Here is a 21,119-nt window from a genome sequence, read left to right as displayed (position 1 = left end):
TTTCGCCCTACTCTAAGTTTTTACGAATTTCCCTGTGAAAAAAAAACTTATCCTATAGATCCAATGATGAGCGTCTTTACTTGGGGTATGCTTGTTCGAATTCACTTTACCTACGGCATTTACTTCAGCTCTGCATTCGGCATTCTTTTTATATTCTCACTGTCGCACAATGAAATCAATCTGAATAAACTTATTCCTCATTTTCAGCGAAACTAGACGGCGTTAAGACGTACATGCGAATGCGAAGGGTGCCGAACCACTTGCAGGTCAAGGTGATCAAGTGGTTTGACTATCTGTGGTTGACCCAGAAGTGTTCCGACGAAGAAAAGGCAGTTAGTTGTTTACCAGGTAATTCTAGTTCCACCGATGTTACAAGGTATTTACCAATTGTCCTATACTTTAAATCATAGAGTTGTGCTTGCAACTCTATCGCACCTTTTTTGCTCCGTTCAAAAGTCGTTATAGCATCAAATTGATTCGACTCACATCTGAATCTATTTTCAGATAAACTGAAAGCTGAAATGGCGATAAACGTTCATTTGGACACCTTAAAGAGAGTTGAAATATTCCAAAATACAGAAGCAGGCTTCCTCTGTGAGTTGGTGCTGAGATTACGACCCGTCCTTTTCTCACCCGGTGATTATATTTGCCGCAAAGGTGAGTGAAACAATTTAAAATATTTTTCTACCATCCGTCATCAAATTTCTTTGTAAATATTCTCACTCGATATCATCGAGTATTATGTAAACTACACAATACGTAGTTGCCAGGGTTTCAAGATGTATTCTGAGAGAATCGGTATCTTTTTCATGACTTGGCTACATTCAATTTCTACGAAAGTAACGTATTGTGAACATAATATTAAAAAAGAAACATAGATTATTCCAATGGTTTCACGCTCTTTGAACACTGTGCTGAACATGTCTTCATGATCAACGTGTATCATTGTTTTCCTGGAATCATGATTAGATATTGATTTTGTGCTAAACAAGCATTCCGATTTCACAACGCAAGCGTCGAAAAATGAAAAACATATCGTTGTTCCCTCATTGACAGGTGAGGTGGGAAAGGAAATGTACATAGTGAACAGAGGTCGCCTACAGGTGGTAGCAGACAACGGAAAGACCGTCCTAGCGACGCTCAAGGCGGGTTCCTACTTCGGAGAAATCAGCATCCTCAATATGGGGACTGCAGGTAAAGAGTGCGGTAAATATTCCAACCAGCCAGGGGACTCAGGGTGTCCCTATTTCAATCTCTCATGTTTACGTTTCTTCATTATCAGCAACTATACGACGCTATTCGATCGTCATGCATCGCATAATGCAGCCTGGTATGAGCTGATAGTCTCCCCCAATATACTTTGGAATGGATTATTGGTTTAGAGGGATACGTAACACTATGCGACCCTTATATTTATAAATTTTCCTTGTTATTAGCAAGCCATAAGTTATTTTACTATCAGATTAGTAAAAATTGAATGATGTGCTTACGTATTCCTGCGGATTACTTCTCTTTTTCTCTCTCTCGTTCTTTCTTTCTCCACTACTCAATCTATATTTCTCACTATCTTGAATACTCTTAGTTAGATCACAGTCATTTCTCACTCTCAAGCCACTGCTTTACCAACCGCACACCATTTTTCCCCCACACCACTTTCTATCATTGGCAGACTATTGGTTGCGATGAAGAATGATTTTCGTTCAAGGCTGCTTTCTCATTGGCTAAAATAATTTTTTTCTAATCACCAATGACACAAGCTCTTTCATACCGGTGAAAAAAAAATAATTCAGAAGTATTCAATCAGTACGATTCAATTCTGCCAGTCAAATACTATTACAACACTTTTAATATTTTTTGATAGAGCTCTCTTATCCCCCTTATCGTACACCATCCTATTACGATTTACCACACTACAAATAGTTATTAGAATCCCTTTTGGATATTCCCAATACAGAAGTTTACATGGCAATGTATCCAAACCGAAATTGCTTCTGTTTTTATAAGCTACATTTTTCAAAATATCATTCGCTATGTTGAATGCGTAGTATTTTTTGAGTATACGATAAAAAAATTTGCGAACGTAATTTAAGTGAAATAAAATTATTAGCAACCACCAGTTAACTAGTCAATGTATAATTAATATTATCCGTTTTTAATAATTTTCTAATAATTTTATTATTAAACTAGAGACCGTCAAAGAAATGTACAAAACTCGCGGCTTTACTCGTGAGTGAGTGCTTCGATGCAGTTGTTCTCAGATGCAATTACTTTCACATATGCATCTAATGAACAACTATCCACTGTTTCCTGCTCTACACCATGTTTGTATCCTTACAATTAGTTCCTAAGCGTTTACCAAAGATGAACCGACGACTGAAACATTCTTGCTCTAATTTTTTTTGGCTTGAGGTGTCGTTTCGATAACTTTTGATTTTGTAAACGACTTGCCAAGCGGAATACAATCGGAAGCTTACCAACAGCAGACATCTTGGTTCCGTACCTTTACGTGATATAATTACACTGGCTTGATAACTTCGGTTTGGTTTTCAGTTTTCTTACATTATGTTATGGGAAACATTTGTATGTGAATAATAAACTCAACACCACAGTTTCCAAACACATGTGCTGGTTTCCAAAACTCCATCTCACGTACATAAGATACCTATATACATAATGTATGTACGCGGATTGACATGGGTCTAGTTTCGTGCTAGTATTGTTGAGTCTTACAATCCACCCACGTATTTAGGAAGTAAAAAAGTCGCAATTTCTATCCTTCATTATTATTATTACTATATATTCACTTTATTATATTAATATCGTAGACCTTGCTTAATATACGTATCTATACCTATATCCTCTATGTACTCATTATTGTACTGCAGTTATTATTGATCGTATAGAATATTTTTCTTTATGTTTCTAATACTCAATTCCTTTTTGCATTCTTGAGTAGAATTCGTTTGAAAAAAAAAAAACAGAAATCAATATACAAGTAATAAATATAACATGAAGTAATGAAAGAGCTGAGCAGTGCTTAGATAAGGCGAATCGAAGATAAAGTTAAATGTGTACACCTTGACATTATATTTATCGCACACCGTAATCATGCGTCAAAATGATTCGAGTTCAGTTCGATTCTTTGCTACCAGATGATCGATGAAAATTCCGAGACAAGTTAAATTTGAAATTTGGATAATATGAGTACGTTATACCTACATATATCTGTAAATATAGTACAATATAATTCATAAGATTGTTTAGAAGAATACTTTCAAATTATCACCGAAAATAGAGAAATAACAAAAAGCAAATCCTTGAATAAAAAATAATATTTCTTTCAATATGTATCTTTATTCAAAATTGACAACTGACCATCTAAATTATTTACTTACTATCAAAAAAATGAGAAAAACTGCATCTGTCATAAAGTTTTCTCGTTCCCAGATGGTTAAATCGCGCTGATGTGTAGGAATAGCTGTAGGGTTAAACAAATCAAAAATAAATCTTGTAAAAGCAAGAAATGCCGACGGATGTGGCGGGGAGCTTGGGACTATCTGATAATAATTAACTGGCTATAACGACGTAGGTAACCGGAGAACAGCTAGCGTTCGTTCCGTCGGATACTCGGACCTGTTCGTGCTGAGTAAAAAGGACATGTGGGACGTCCTGAAGGAGTATCCAGCGGCCAGGGTACGACTGGAAGCAATCGCCGTAAAAAGACTTGAGAAATATAAGAGGGCACCGCTTGAAAAAGGTAAAAATGGTTGCGTTTCATTCTATTAAACAGATATAATTCTATTTTCTTGTACTTGTGCGACTTCGCATTTACGAAATATAGAAGACTGTACAACCTGGATCTAACATTTCGGAAGACAGAACTTGCAGCCTAGAATCTCTCTAAGTGGCCACAGTTGAAAATCACTTGACTCATATTTTTTACTCTGTCTAATGTGTAAAGTCTAATTTCACTGTATCTAAATGTGATGAGACAGAAGCATGGTCATAGCTTATACAAACGTGTAATTTTGCTGAAACGATCAGCTGATCGCACTTTCGGTGCCATATTATTCAGATCCGCTCATATATTGGATCGCCGTTCAGGGTTCAGCTTAATAATATCTCTTTGTCAGCTACCGATATTGTATTGTACTGATCATAGGAAATACACTTTTGCGCGGAACTACCTCGGAACAGTAAACTTTGTAGGGTTATATTTGAGATCCTCGAATGCACTCGTTGCATCGACGATGAATCGAGCGCTCTTTAGTTCCGCTTGATACCATAACCCAGAGCAACAGGTGCTAACGTAAAATGCGCGTATAGGGTTGCCTTACAGAGGCACGCGCACATCCCTGAGAATGGGTTTTTTACCCCACATAATCTTAAGGGTTAACGAAATTACTTGAAATTGAGAGGATGGATGGAAAAAGAGGATTGTCAATGCATATATTCAGACACACTCTGTTTGCAGAAATCAATATTCAAACAAGAAGATGAAGCTATCCAACTTCTACGAATGCAGGCAGTCATATTTTAATATTTCATCAAAACTCGATCGGTTAATCTGATTTCTAGCCATGGAAGGAATTTGTCTGGTTCATTTATGTATAATATTACTCCTATACCAGTTTACAGTACCTACGCCTGTGTCCCAGTCGGCCATATTTGCGAAGCGAGTCACAGACCGCAAAGGCTCATTGACGTCAGGGATCAATCGGCAAACGCGACGCTAATTCCTAAAACATTCATGGAATTTATAGTGCAGTCGAGTCTACATTATATGATCAAAGAATGTGACCGTTCAGGACTCGGCGATCAAACAAATTCCAGATTTTGTATTTAGTGTATTTAGTTACGCTGATATAGCATATCAGCTGATATAACCCTGCAAAAATGTCGGATAGATAAGTACGGTCCTGTTCGAATTTGTATACGGTTTTTATTTCCGTATTGTATGCGAAATGTGATTTCTTGTAATTTTCGTACACTTCGTATAAGTCTGGATACAATATGAAAACAAAAACTGTACACAAATCCAAAATCCGTGATTTTTACCGTAATTGTTCTTCAAGTCGGTTCTCTCTCGTCTCTTCCGAAACACTTAAAGGGGAAAAAACCGTCTCTATATTTCAAATTTTGCACTTTGAGTACCCCGAATGTATTTCATTATGAACAATCTTAGAAACACATCCAATTAGAATCAATAGACCAAAAAGGGTGACTAAGGGAGAGTTGTGATATGTCACGTATTATTTTGGGGGGATCTGACCAAACGAACCATTGTTACGTAGCGGGGTGTCTAAAATCGTGCAAAAAGCGAACGTTTTTGGTTGAATGGCCCCTTATCAATTTCTTATTTTTTTCGCCTTAGAATTAATTCAACACCTAACACCTAATCTACCGGATTGTCAAATAGTTATAAGTGAAATATTACCCAACGCGTTATCAAAGAGTTTATATGGTTCTCTATTTCGAGGATTATTTTTTGACAATGATTCGACATGTGCCTATAGTGTCATTTTCGAGTATCCAGTGGCAGAAAAAAAACCACTCAGTATTGAAATTCTAATATGCCATAGATCAATGGGGTTTCGTGAACTTCAAAAATGTCCGCAACGACTGCGGATCGGCCTTTGATAAAATGCAACATGGCGGATCAGCCGGTTAACGACGGTGTTATCATAATTTGCAGCGGCCATGGGTAGGTGCCAAAGCACACCCGGTTTGGTGGAGTCGCGGGGTCGGATTCCCCTCGAGGAGATGTGGGTCTCGGCGGTGGAAGCGCGGAATCAGGTGCCGATCCTCGCGTCGGGGGTGCCGGTAGCGATGGTGGCGACATCTAAGACGGCGACGCATTCGTTCTTCTCTCCCTTGCCGAGTCCAGTCGCATCGCGCTGCCAGCAAAGTAGCCAGGGCAGCGGCACAAACGCTGTGGCCGCTAACAACAACAACAATAACAACAGTAACAATAATAATAATAACAGCAATACCAAGAGCATGGAGAACTATATGAGCGCTACCAGCAGCGGACACAGCAACGAGGATCAGAACCAGAGGCCGCCCATTACCGGCGCATCCCTCCAACACTTCAGTGGAAAACAATCCTCGCCATCCGGTAAGTCCCCCGACTACCGTGGGGATCCCTCAACGGCCTAAATAGAGTGCAGCGATAAAAATATACCATTTTTTAATAAGCTCTTGCTCGATCGCATAGTGATATGTCCCAAATCTGAGCCAGACATTTTCTCCGAAAGTATCGGGATACCCGAATTCAGAATACGCCATCTGGTGACAACATATCTATTAGAACCGACTGCGTTGTATTCATAGTGCAAGGAGTTAGGTGTGCTCGATAGAGAATCAAGTTTCGTACAAGGTCACGTATTCCTCCGGCTGACGTCACGACAAATCATAGTAAACCCATAGCGCAGGCGCATTCACGCGTACAAAATACAACATAACCTCAACTACAGCGTTGATAAACGCATAAACAAACTTAGTGGGTCACGCATCGCGTTGACTCACATCGTTATACGAATTCAATAAAATGATCAATTGTTCGGTTAAGCGCTGTAAGAATCGTGGTCGGACCTGCAGAGGCGGAAGTATTCGCAGTTCGACAATGCGTGGAGTGAAGAATTCAGTCAACGTTTCATGTGTGGTATTCTAATCTACTTCCGAATCTTTTAATAGTTTTGAATTGACCGCTTGTTATGACGTCAACTGACGGAACTTTTCTATTGGTTCGTACGGAAAGATGCACAGCAGTACACCTTAACTCTTTACGCCATGATTGTATTTAACCCTTCATTAGCCGCGGGGAGCCGTAAAGACCGCACCCCCTTTATTTCTTTATCCGTTGCGACAGAGACTTTTCCGGCGCTGTCATTAAGGTAAGTGTACCAGTTATTGACTCTGACCCAATTATTGACCTTTTTTCGTTGTGTCTGTTTGATCCTTAATTCTAAAATAATCAAAAAATAAATTTGTAAAATTCAGAATTTGTGCCATCAATTTATAATTTTGGAAAATGAAAGGGTCAATAATTTGGTCTAATCGTGTCAATAACTGGTAAACTTCTCTTACCTATTTTAACCCGCTGTTTTGGTCATTCACTTCGCAGCCATAAGTAATTAAACTCCGTCGGAGTCTCCACGGGCCTTACGCGCGTACCGGTGTTACGGATCGTGGCATATAACGAGAACAAGTATTTTGTGTGGTAGAGAAATAAACATAAGGCCACTTCTTTTTTTGTGTCAATTGAAATCTTATCAAAAGTTGCAAATTATATTAATGATATAAAGTTGGGAATTTATAAATATTTATTTAGACCGTTTTTCTCCTTACATGTTCCTTTACGTTGATCGAAAAATGTACTTTTTCTAAGTCAATAAAAACTGTATTCATTTACTAACCGGTTAACTGGTATTGTATGATATCTGTACAAATTTGAATAACTTTCTCAATTTTTAACCGATTTCCATAAAAATTAGTACACAACAGTATTTTGGGATTCTCTATCCAAATATACCATGGAAATGATGAAATCCATAATGTCGGCCTCAAACTAGCGTCATTAAATATCGTAATTTTTGAGTAACTTTTATAAAATTGGAATTTGTGGTCTGAAAATGGTGTCATTAGATACGTACATTTGCAACTGTTTTTAGTTTTTACCCCCGTAGTTAGCTAATGAAATTTTCATGACCCCAAAGTGTACCACCGAGGAGATCACGGAAGGATTTGAAACTCCACTTTTTTTTGTTTTTTTTTTTCTTATATTTTTCAACTTTTTAAAGTTTTTTTTTTCCTTGTTTCATTTGTTAGTTTTGTTTTTTATTCTTTAGTATTTGGCACGGAAATGAAAATTATAAGTATCTTGAAACAAGATCTTAAAACTATGGGGACTGGGGAGCCTTTTATCATTATTCGTAAGAGTGCCCCAAAATTTCGGTTCCCCCAAGTAACAATGCCGCAGAATCGACTGTACCCGAATGGAATCAGCAACATCAAAAACCTCCAGAAACAAATTATTATCTATGCATGAAAAATTGGTTCGTACCAGTTTTGGCAGGAAACTATTTTGTTGTTTTATATCTGCGTCTCAGTAACCATGTTGAAATCAAACCATTTTTATGCGAAGAAATTTCGTTTATTTACTATTAGCAATGATTTTAAAATGTGCAACCCGTGAATTCTTATTGCCAGATGCATAGACAAATACAGTTTTCAGTATGAAACCTTTCATTTATATTCCCGATGAAAATATTACATTAATAAAATGGGGTCTCCGAATACTCTCCTACTTGCTAACTGGCGTCTCAAAAGCTGACGCGCCCAATGAAGTGTTCATTATAAAACTGGTTTTTTATCACATATTTCAATTTGCGCTGACTCAATGTCACAGAATTAAATTCCAAAAATTTGCATGGTGTTTACGGTCCCCTTTGATCTTTAGCAAATTTACCCAAACCATTACCTGTAACCAATTTGCCACGCCGTATCACCCGAGCCATACCTACATTAAGGATCCGAATATACTAACAAAAAGTTTGGTCTGCTAGACAGTGTAACCGATACTACTAAAATCAACGTCAGTATTTCAATTATTGTCAATGATATAAATACAGACTGGTTCCGAATACAATGAAAAATCTATTCTTTTATAAATACGAGTATTCGTACATGCATTATAAAAACAGTATACAAGGTGTCTCACTTTAATCAGTCCAGTCAAATATCTCGAAAACTAAAAGTGTGCGTGAAAAATGTTCCAGGCAAAAGTTGCAAGGTTCGAAATGGGAAAGAAGATGAGGTTGTCATATTTTCCGTAAGTGGACCCGCCAAGGTCAGATGAAGGTCAACTTGGTTTTTTTAAACGGAACGGTACATTTACGAGATTATGAGACACCCTGTGTAGAGCGGCCTTCACCTTGTAGGCATTGAAATGAAAACTGGACTAAAATCTCCTGTAATTAATATTTGAAAGTCCTGAGAACCTCCAACAAATCATACCAGAATTCCCGTTGCACATGAAAACAAATACAATTTTCCTACAATTTAACAACACCATCGTGCGCAATAATAATAATTTTGTAGTAAATGTTCCAGATTAATTTGACTGTTATTGACTGTTGAATCATTGCAGAAAATACATGAGTGTAAATAAGATTAACAAAAAACCATTAAGGATACATACGCCTTGTTAGCTAGCTTTGTACAGTTCATTAAAGACGTCACATTCCACCTCGTGCATAGTTTGAATCCTGCAGTGGTTATACCTGCACACTGCAGTTTGTCATCCTGCGCGACCAGCTACTAGCCGTCTAATTGAATCAATTACATTTCTATAAATCTGCGGTGCAACACTTCATGAGTCATGTTCTTTTATTTTACGCAGGAACGTACAATATTCTCTATACTGAGAGAAAAATTTGCGCATATAGTTAAAAATCTGTAAAGTTAAAATATTACAGTCGGGAAGATAATTTTTATAGTAGAATTTACTCAAATTATCGTTTCGCGCACTATAAACACAATATCAATTTTGCCGTACACTTATAGTTGATGCAAGGACGTCAAAGGTACTATAATAATACTACAATTAACTATATTTTTGTTTTTAATGTTCACCATACACAGATGTTCATCAGGATTATATTCGTATAGTACGGTGAGCTCTGTTCTGTAGTCTTCGATAGTATAGAGTACGGTTCAATTAACTAATTTATAATCAACTATTTACGGATAAGTATTTAGACCACCCGAGATGATTCTTGCAACTTTTGTCAGAGTTGAATGCACCATACATAGTTTGACTCGACTTAAATATGGTTAACGCTATTACAGTAATTATTCAGACAAGATCATACGAAGATAGTTTCAACAACTAAACATACACTGTTGAAAATATTTGAAAATCTACGACACACTTACAACACAAAAGTGTAGTTGAATTACAAATTTCGTGTTATAAAGTGAATTACTAAGCATTCTCAATAAATGTGCATTATAATTTTGTCATTTTGCTTAACTTGGTTGGAAATACGCACAAGGGTATTTTGAATTTACTTCATTGTGCAGTAAATGTATCAGGTATATTTGGAAATTTCATTTACGGTACTTGGAATTTACTAAAAATTTTGCTGAATTCACTTGACAAATGGAATGATCTTATTGATCAGTTTTCAGTGACTGTACCCGTCATGTCCGTATGGACCATACGCTGTATTATCAATAAAATAAAGTCGTGACTTCTCATAAGGTAGTTTGGCGTAGTAGGTAGGGTGCCCGACTTATAATCCGAACATTGCAAGCGAAGGGGTTCGAGCCCCGGTTACGAAAAAATAATGCGCTAGGTTTTAATCGATCCACAATGCGTTTTCAACGGTTGTAGTTACTAATAAGTTATCAAAATGGTGTCTGCGCTCAAGAAAAATCATTGAGATGAGCTATCTACGAGTTCCTCGTCTATATTCTTTTACTTCAGTTTTACCATACACTTGCGATGAAGCTACTCAACTCGTATAGTAAAAGTTAACAAACTGCAAACTACAATTTCTGTATTGAATTTCCAAATTATAAATCGAGTAACAATAAGTTTATCACGTTTATCGCACTAATGTTTAAACATGGTCAGATCTTCATTATTGTACCGTTAACCATAAAACTTTTGTCAGATGCAACCATAAATTCATAGTTCGGAACAACATAATGCAATAAGTTCTATTAACTATAAATTCGTATTGTCCCCTGAGCACACTATTTTTTATGGTAAAGACAACCATAATTTTCTCTGAGTGTATATTTAGATAGACGATGAGAATTACAATTAGGTCATTGCATTAAAATCGTTTGTACACGAGCGTCTGGTTCACGTAACCGTAAAAACTATAATTTTACAAAATGTTACCCCTTTTCCATCCATACCGCATCAATTAGCGTTATTTACATATGGATTTCAATGAAATCGTCTCTCCTCGTTTTTTATTCGCCAGTGCGGCCATCCTCGGTGTTACGGACTGGTGTCGGTCCAACCATGATCAACCGAGCAAAGTTGTGTTGCACGTATTTTTCAAGCATCAATATCCATACATGTACATATGTACTTGGGATTTTACAGAATTCCAGTTGTAACGAGGGGTTAAATGATACGTCACAGCACCGTTTCCATGCAGTATACGCGATTAGGACAATATGGCTTCGAACTCGGTAATCAGCTGATCCTTTTGAAAAAATTTGAACAATGTATCGAGTCACAGATAACCTCGTGCAACACGATGGGGTTTCATTTTGTAATGTCAAATAAATGTAGCGTGAAACCCATACTAAATAATAGATTTCAAATTAAATGCGACGACGTTATTAGCCTAGGATTATTGACTTCCAACAGATAAGAACCTCTGAATTTAAGTGTCCCAAAGCAAGTACGATTCACATCTACTGCAGCAATTCACTTTTCATCATAATAATGCTGTGACATATCATTTTCCTCCACTTATTATATTACATAATCAGGAAAAGCCACTCAGCTGGTGTTCGGCACCATTAATTACTTTGTATAATTAATTACATCGATAATTTGTCAAGTGAAAAAAATGGTAATTACAATTTCAGTTTGTAATTGGGAAAAAAAAATTACTACGCACAATAATAATTTGTAATCAAGAATATTTGAATTACAAATTACGAATAAAATTGATATCGGTTTGCTTCTAATTACAAATGAAGTATGTAATTAGAATCGATTCATCTAGTAATGACAAATTATAAATTTAATTAGTATTATTTTTCTTCTAATTTCAAATTACGAATGTAATTAGAATAATTTTTATTTCCAATTACAAACGACAAGTGTAATTAAGGTCGGTTTTTCTTCTAATCACAAATTACAAAAGTACTTAGAAGCTTTTTTAATTACAATGTACAAATGCAATCAGGATCGAATTTCCCCGCAATCACTTTTTCACAAAATAATTTATATTATTTTTTTAAATACTTATAATCATAATTCAGGTATATTTAGGTAATTCCAAGGAAATATGAGTGACTCCAAGTATATATGGGTCATTTGATGTCAATGGCAATCGGTTAATTAATGACTTCAGATATGCATGTCTGGTATTCCATGCATACACGGAGGAAAAGGAATTCTAAAACCAACCAAATAGATGGTGTTATAGTCCATTAACTTCAATCTAGTATCCCTTATTTGTTCGAAATACGATGACTTCAATTCCATAATTTCGATTTAGTTACTTTGTCGAAATGATTTAAGCAAGCGAATTTCTCGATTCAACAAAAGCGTTTCTTATCGTGATCGAGTGAAGTATTAATTCGAGTGAAACTTTTGATGTGTTTCCGAAATTGCGTCATCCAAATATCATTTTATTTGAAGCTCATGTATTATTCTTCAAAGTCGCATGTTAGTTGACAGAAACAATTACATAGGTACTTCAAATAAAATAATACACCAATCTAGCCAACAAATAATTTACATCGATCAAATGCCATTCTTTGTTGATCTAATCAGAGCTTCTTCGGCGTAACTGATCGAGTCAGTTGCACTAATTTGTTTACAAGATAAAAGTAATTTTAATTCATAATATTCATCGTAAACATCAGTATACTAGTATTATAAACAGCCACTAGGTGGCGAACCCTCTCGCTACGGAAATAGCTTCAGAAATAGTTATAAAAACGGGTAGTCGGCTAGGAAATCAGACAAGAATAACGAAATATAAATGTGTCATCACCCCTATTACAATCAACGGAAGCATTAACGCCAAATTTTCAGTCCATGAAATTGATATTGACGACAAATAAACATAAATTATTTACACATGTTCAATTTATACTTCTACATATACAACAATAAGTTTTTCGTTACCGATTAAATATCGAATAAATTTCACAAAATTTGGAGCCACCAGAATTATAAATGTAATCATTCGAAGAATACGTTTTGTGCGCTTGAATAACTCTAATGTTCAGTCAGTGCAAAGATTTTTGTAATAACAAATTTCATTACCTAATTCAACCGTTTAACTCTCGACTCAATAAAACCTGAATTAGAATAAGCTAAATTTGTTTTGATACAACAATTTCATATTTTCAAAACAAAACAATTGAAGTGCGTTCAATCAAATTTCTAGTCATTTCGATCACACATTTTCTTGATACAAAATTCACATTATCGCAAGGAACTCGCGTCGTGTTATTTTGAATAAATTGAAACTCAGCGTGATCATTCAAAGGCTTGATTCGATTCTTTATTAAATTGTCAAAAGTATTTCGCGTACTTCATTTCGATTGAAATACTTGTCTAATAGAGGTTTTGCTTATCAATCATGGATGTCCACGGTACATCCATTAGGGCTAAATGTTGTGTGTGGGATGTGACTGACGTTTTAGCTATCTTTAATACCGAGAATAGATTATGATTGATTTCATCAAATATTGTTTTAAATAAAAGTGGTCGGAAGGTAATCCAATTAAACTTTAGATTAGCAGTGTACAGCAACTTTAAACATCGATGCGTATTGCATTTTGCAAAATTTTGAATTTTGTTTTTTCACATAGTGAGTTCTATGGTACAGATTTTTTCTAAATTATTCTACTCAAATACTTTAAAGCTGCATGTTATTGCTTACAACTTTGTTCCTCATACTTTTATCGTTAGACGATGCCCCTATATTAGCGAATATATTTCAGAATTGTTATTTTTTTGTCGAAGTGGGAAAATTACAAGTTTAAACTTGCAGCTTGTTTCAGGTTTGTACTTTCTTTCGCGTAAACTCGTTGTTACTTCTTGCAAAATTTCGCCATGCCAATTATCCTGTAATGTAGTTTGCAGAAATTGTAATTTCAAGCGTGATATTTGAAATCGTGCGAAAACATATTGCTCGAAAAGCTCTAAAATGACTAAATTTCAAGTCTTTGAATCCATTTTTACACGATTTGGCCCACTTGTACTTCAAATCAGTCATATTTCTTTGTAATGACCCATAAATACCTGAAGTAAGGTTCTAATTAGTTCGAAAAATGATATCAAATATATTCGGAAAATATAATAGCAGGAAAATTCTATTCTAATGAGATTTGTAGTTTGTAATTGGAAGATAAATGTATTCTAATTACATTTGTAATTAGAAGAAAACCGGTTCTAATTGCATTTGCAATTTGAAATTAAAAGAAAAAACTGATACTATAATTATATTCGTAATTGGTAATTATAAGAGAAACTAATATTAATTACATCAGTAATTTGTAATTAAAATATTTCGAATTACAAATTACATTTGTAATCAGTATTTTTTTTTGTTTATTCGTTTCATTTAAAGAAACGCCCAACACTGCTCTCAACTAAAACAAATGTCCCCTAAGAATTGATAGAATAATAAAATGTCTCACAATCAGTTAGTACAGGTCGATAATTGCGTGCCCTTCAGTAAGCGGTAGTGGTGGAGGAGGTTGTCTAGTTAGCTCATAAGTCTGGTCCCGTCTGTAAAATATTGGCGCTGCTTGACTAACGAATTCGCTTTCTGTCACAGGCACAACCTGCAACAGCACGACTCCGCTGGTGCAGTGTGAGGGTGCTGCGCCACTTCTGGGAACGCACGAGGCACTCCTCGCCGAGATAAAACGTCTCCGTGAGCGCCTGGTGACACTGGAAACGGAAAACGCGGCGATGAGCGTAAAGCTGAACCAGCAGCAGTGGGAGGTGGAACACAGACTGGCCGAAATCGAGATGCAGATATGCGGCGCGAGTTCGTCGTCGAGTCTAGAGGACAACGAGCGCAACCGTGAGAGCATCATTTAACGAGAAACATGGCCGCGTGAGCGCGGCAAGGACAGAATGGAACTAGTTAGACGGTACGTCGAGGGGCGATCGAGCTCTCGGAACAGCGAGACGAAGTCGATCGGCAGTCTGAGTCAGAGATTGTTCGAGACGGACGGCGAGGACGAAGCCATGGAGGAGGACGGGAAGGAAGCGTGGTACTCCGGTGCCTGCAAAGGATCAAAGTCCCACCCGGGCAGCAAGTCGAACCTCCTTCTATGTCGCGAGTGTGATTTAAGGTCAAGGTGTTGCGAGACACCACCGGCAAATGGCACTGCGGGATTCCCTGCCAGGTACATAGAGGAGGGAATGGAAAGGTGGGAGGAACGGGACCGGAAAACGGTCAAAGGTTCGATTTTTCCCGCAAACATTGAGCGCGATCTGATCTGCTTCAATTGTCAGACGCCGAAACTTTGCCCGCAGTGCGAATACTGCAGCAGCGAAGTATTCGAGAGAATCGGCACACCTCTAGACTCGGAGGAGATTTCGAGACGGCGCAATTCTGCCGCGTCTCAGGCCAACGAACGCCTTAATTATCCGATCAACACTGTCGTCAAGATACAGGTCAACAGTGAAGTTCTCGACATTGACTTCGACGTTCCGGAAACGGCGCCGATCGATTCTTCGATTAAAGTTAATTGCGGCAGTGATGGCAGTGCTGATGCCGATGATCAACAACGTTCCATGATCGTTGATTGTCTCGTCAGTCTCGACGAGGTTAAAACGAGTGCTGGTCCCGCGCCAGTAACGGGTAATGAAAATGCCGCCAACGATCCAGGTGCAAGAAAATTGAATGGAACACCTCAAACTAGATACATAAATTACATGATTGTACTTCTTTTGTAAATACGGTGGATTTGCCTAGATGGTTGTTATATACACATTATGTATAAATAATTTATTCGATTCAGGTGAACAAATTATGCGTTGATCGACTACGGTGTTCTTTAATCTCATTCTAATCCTTTTCTTTTTCTTCTTTTCTCTTTGACAATCTCACTGCACTTCTAAGAAAATTAAATTGATTCTGGAACGAAAGCTATAGTCGGTCAAGTCTTTAAGTTGAGTCACAAAACTAGACTTGTCCAACTACCACTTCCCGTTTAGTATCGTTAAGAGTCTCGGTGTAGTTTGGAGTGAAGCTCTCAATTTCAGCGCAATTATCAAGAAGAAGTACCTGATCCACGCCGCAAAGATCGATTAGAAAAATAATGGAAAAGGGTATTATTTTACCACAGTTTCTAACTCTTTGAACATTGTTTTCCGTCCTTGTACGTCAAAATCCAAATCACTATACGTTCGGAAATGCATGATGTCACATATGATTTTTCTTGATTATTAGTTTTCTTCTCCGCCTTCCTTTCTCCGTAAGATGATCAGATTTGGTAACAATAAACGAGCAGGTCTAACTACATAATTCAGAGACTCTGCTACGCTTTTGCGTGATAACAATAACCAATCGAATATAATTACTAAAAGTATAGCATATTCGGATAATAAAAAATGAAATAACGCATACTTTAATGTTGTAGTACGTTCAGTTGAAACCAATCGCGTTGTAAATATGTTTAAAACAATGAATAAAGAAAATAATAATAACGATATCAGTAATGATAATGATAGTAATATTAATACATGCCAAAGGAATAGTATTCGCGGGTAATAGTCATAACAATAACAATATTAATATATTGAATAACTACCACGTAGAATGTATATTAAATTATAACCATCAGGATCACGCTAAAACGTGATTTCGTTCGCTAGGAAGTCAATGATCGTTTTTTACCAATCTTTATTAAAAAAAATTATGTGGAAGGCAGGCAGCCCTAAAATAGTTTAACCGTACGTAAGGTATTATAATATTGACGGTTTGTGATCTGCACCATTGAGCGGCGGTTACATATTTACTTTGCCAATAAAAAAAAAGAAAACCCAAAGAGAATGCAAGAAAATCGAATAAATATGTAAAGAAGAAAAACAAATGAAAATTATGACGAAGATACTTCACCTGCGGGTTTTTTGAACTATATAGATATACCGTATGAAGCGTATTTCCTGAAATCTCAATAATGGATATTACGTCTGAGACTCGCGATATAGATTATTCGGGACCAACCTTAAATTACCCTTTCCAACCTTAGCTATCCGACATGACTCTTGTGATGTATTATTTCGATTTTCATCCCCAGGTTCTTATTATCTCGACCCCGGAGTATCAATATCAATAATAATGCTAATAACAACGACGAAAATAAATATTCATTCATTTCAAGAGTAAAAAAATATAAATAATAAGAACAGGCCCGATATAGTGTATGCACACCATGACTACGACAACCGAGTTTATTTCCCGATTCGTAAACTCATTGCAACCGGTTGCCTAAGAGATGGTGCATCACTCTCGTAAGCAAATGTGTAAATACAAGTTTCACCATTTGTACAGACGCCTGTTAAAAGTGGATCCTAGCTACATTACAAAATTTTTGCGAAAATGATAGTTGTATGTGAACACTTTTGACTCAAATATTTGATATAGAACATAGGTTACACTTAAGTCATGAATAGGGAAAAAATCGTCGAGTCGAATTGAAGTCCGTCAAAAAAAAAAATAAGGCCCAATTCACACTCTCCATTTCAATTTCTGTCATAAGCTTTTTTCTAACATCCGTCTAGTTTAATCTCGTACAATATCACTCGTGTTTATATTTTAATGGACTTTATTGTATCTGTTAATATAATACTAACATAATGTTATATACGAGTATGTACCTCTGTAGTACTTTGGCGGTTTTCTCCAAATTGAAAATTATGAGCATCAACGTCTAACGCCAAGAACCTGCCGGTAATATCCGTTTGTAAAATATGTTCGAAAACGTATAACACTGACGCAAGAACACACAAAACACACGTAGGTATAATTATTATATGTATACAATATGCAGTTTAGTTCCGACTTCTAAAAACGAATGTACGATAATAAATTAAGAAACCCTCGTAATAATACTTACGAACTTATGAGTATAATTATGTATCAGATATAAACAATAAGTATTTACTAAATGTTCACCGTATACAATTACGTAATCACGCCAAATCACTACTGCATCGAAAATTCAATCCTTTAACAATTCTTATGATAAAATGTATTTTATAATTATTATTCCAATATTATAAATATATTGTCCGTAATCATGATATTGGGTATATATTACATGAAAGACATTGGATATTCGTTGAAACATGACTAATAATAAATCACTCTGTATATCGATGTTTGTATGATATTCATACAAATATGTATTATACTCGTATAGATATCAAGAATTTCACTTTATTATTATAATGAATAGTATTATTATTATTATTATTATCATTACTATTATTGTTGTTGTTGCTGTTGCTGTTATCATCCTTATCATCGCTACTCACATTTTGATCATTTGAATTTTTAACATTGTTCATGAAATATTTCATCAAATTTCTTTTGATAATTAATCTCACATGTCTCCATATGGTATACATCGTATAGCATTACATACATGTATACATAGGTGACAAAAAAGTTGTATAGAATTATATTTAAAATCCTATCGAGGATACAATTTGCTGTGCGGTATATTCTAATTACATTACACACTGTAATAAATCGTATCGACGTATTATAACTAATATGTACTGCCATATTTAAAGGGTGAATTTCGTATTATATTTATACAATATAACATCAAGATGAATTAGAATTTATATAATATATAAATACATAGATATGTGTATATAGAGTGTTATTATTTTAATATAGAAAATCATTTCCGAAGCTTATCTATTAAAAATATTAATGATAATAATAACAGTTCCTGGCGATAGAGTTTCCAGACGTTTTTCAACATACTTATTTCCTAATTATACATTTTTTTTCCTCTTTAGGCAAAAGTGTTTATAGTATATAGTTCACACTGCTCTGTTTTTATTTAAAGAATCCTGTCTCAACGTTCAAATTTTCAATTCTGTAAATTCCACTTGATGACATGATAATTCCATAAACTAACTCGTATTATGAATATACATTCTGTACAGTAAGTTTTCCCAGACGCGGAACGATCCATGCGCCTGATTCAGGCGATCGGTGATACAGCTCATATTCAGGCTGAGCATCGTATAGAGGAAGCATGAGGGAAGGAGACCGATCTCCGTACCAAAAAGGCTAGAGAACAGGAGACCGAACTCCTATTGTAATGTGAGTTTGAGATGGGCCCATACATGACCGCCGCCTGGCGTCGCTGCTAACCGTAGGGTAGATGCGCAATCCGATACTGCGCATCTTTACATTCATTCTGTGTCTAGACCACGGGGGGAACTCGAATTACTTGACTGCGCAGTACCAAACTGCGCATGCACGCTACGTTTAGCAACGACGCCGGGCGGGGGTCATATATGGGACTACCCCCGCCATCCGAGTTCGTTCTCCTGTCTCTAGTCTTCTTGCTCCGTACCGCAAAACTTCCGTTGATTTTGGGGTCCTATTTAGTAGTACAGATTTCTGCCACTCACAGAGCTGATGTACATACATACGATGTGTGGTCGGTCGGCTAACGGCAGTAGGAGTGGAGAGTTTGCAAGAGTTGCAGCCGGTATGACATTTTCAAATTGTTCTATATATTTTCTATACACCGTGTGCATGATATATCCTTACAAATACTACTATTCATTCGTGAGGTTATTACGATATTTGTATACATTTTACTGGAATTTCAGGTTGAAAATAAAAAAGTGTAATAACACTCAATATCTGAATCAGCAAAGTGATTCGAATGACAGGTAAACAAATCCCTACTCCGCTGCCGTTAGTCGTACTCGCACTAAAGAGGACCCCAAAATAAACGCAGGTTTTGGCGACTAGCCAGCTTGGAGTTCGGTCGCCTTCCTTTTTACTTCCTGTTCGTATCCCACCTCGGCCGTCCCAAACATTGTCAAAACTAATAACGTGAACTGTTGTTACTCCGATTAGCTGAATCAGGCGCACGAATCGTTCCAAGCCTAGGTAAACTCACTGTATATATATCGTGTATATATATACTCTATGTGTGAATATATATATTTACCAAAAAAAAGTTGCGAAAATGTTGCTGACCATACCTATGTGATTTATCATTATTCATATACTGAAGCATTAAGATAATAAAAATTCATTATACGATATACCTACATCAATCATCGAGCACCATACAGTCCGACCTCTCGTTAAGAACGCCAAGGCCCCAGAGGGAAAGAGTTTTTCCGCGAATTCAAGTATCCCCACCACGCGAGTGATCCTCGCTCATTGAGTCTCTCTGTCTCTCTCTTTCGTTTTTCTAGGCTGGCCGTTCTTATTGCGAGGTTCGCACGCGATAATTAGAGCTTTACATATATATATATATATATATATAATATATATACACATACCTAGTTTTACTCATTTTAAAACAATATCAAAATAGAAGATTGCAGGGGCGACTAATAAGTAGATACATACCTACATATTATTTTGTTATTCCTAGTTGTTTTTATTTTTTTTATTTTTATATTATAATACGTTATAATAACAGTGAAACACATTTAATATGAAAAACGAATAATAATAAAGGTGATGATAATAAAGTATGCCTCATATCATACAATAATAACATGCATGATGAAAGTATATATTGGGCCAGTAAATTGTGTGTATATCAAATGTATGAATCAACGATATAATAACGTTGAATATGATTAACCCTTCGTGAGGCGCGTCAGCTTTCGTAGCGCCAATAAACGCGTGGGGTCTTTGAAAATCCCATTTTGTTAACGCTATATTTTCATCCGGAATATGAAGAAAAGGTTTTATTCTGAAAATTATATTTGTCTATGCATCTGACAATAAGAATTTACGCGTTGCACATTTAAAATTCATTGTTAATCATGAATAAACAATATTTTCTTGCATAAAAATGGTTCATTTGAGCATAGTTGCTCAGATGAATACATAAACAAACAAAATAATGTATGGCGCAAAATTTTTTCAGAAATAAGTACAGTTTTTATTGACTGATAAAAAAGAACTAAAATCTTCAACTTTCGTTAAAATTTCTGTTGACAGAAACAAAGAAATGGCCTTGGGTTTAGTTCTCTACCACAGATAATACTTGTTTCCGCTGTACAAAACGATCAGACCCCCGACGGAGTTTAATCACTTATCGCTGTGAAATAAATTGCGAAAACAGCGCGGCAACAGAGGCAATTTATTGGAATATTCCTGGAA

General features: G+C 36.2%; 1 protein-coding gene across 2 annotated transcripts in view; it reads left to right on the top strand.

Moving 5' to 3' along the window:
• LOC124183952 (cyclic nucleotide-gated cation channel alpha-3-like) overlaps nucleotides 1-20,252 on the top strand; it is a 78,278-nt gene extending 58,026 nt beyond the window's left edge. Inside the window, exons 8-14 of one of the 2 annotated variants that reach the window (XM_046573177.1) lie at nucleotides 208-348; nucleotides 505-657; nucleotides 1,057-1,206; nucleotides 3,590-3,757; nucleotides 5,696-6,118; nucleotides 14,556-14,771; nucleotides 20,105-20,252. In XM_046573177.1, coding sequence (XP_046429133.1) covers nucleotides 208-348; nucleotides 505-657; nucleotides 1,057-1,206; nucleotides 3,590-3,757; nucleotides 5,696-6,118; nucleotides 14,556-14,771; nucleotides 20,105-20,166 — 1,313 coding nt within the window. In that variant the 3' untranslated portion in view covers nucleotides 20,167-20,252. Of the gene's footprint in view, nucleotides 1-207; nucleotides 349-504; nucleotides 658-1,056; nucleotides 1,207-3,589; nucleotides 3,758-5,695; nucleotides 6,119-14,555; nucleotides 14,832-20,104 lie in introns of those variants that run through there. The other variant, XM_046573178.1, reaches the window with a different exon arrangement.
• Nucleotides 20,253-21,119: the final 867 nt, after the last annotated feature.

Source organism: Neodiprion fabricii, chromosome 5, assembly GCF_021155785.1.
Source record: "Neodiprion fabricii isolate iyNeoFabr1 chromosome 5, iyNeoFabr1.1, whole genome shotgun sequence".
NCBI classification, from domain to species: Eukaryota; Metazoa; Arthropoda; class Insecta; order Hymenoptera; family Diprionidae; genus Neodiprion; species Neodiprion fabricii.
Note: the sequence above shows the minus strand (reverse complement) of the source record. Positions and strands in the feature narration are given on the sequence as shown.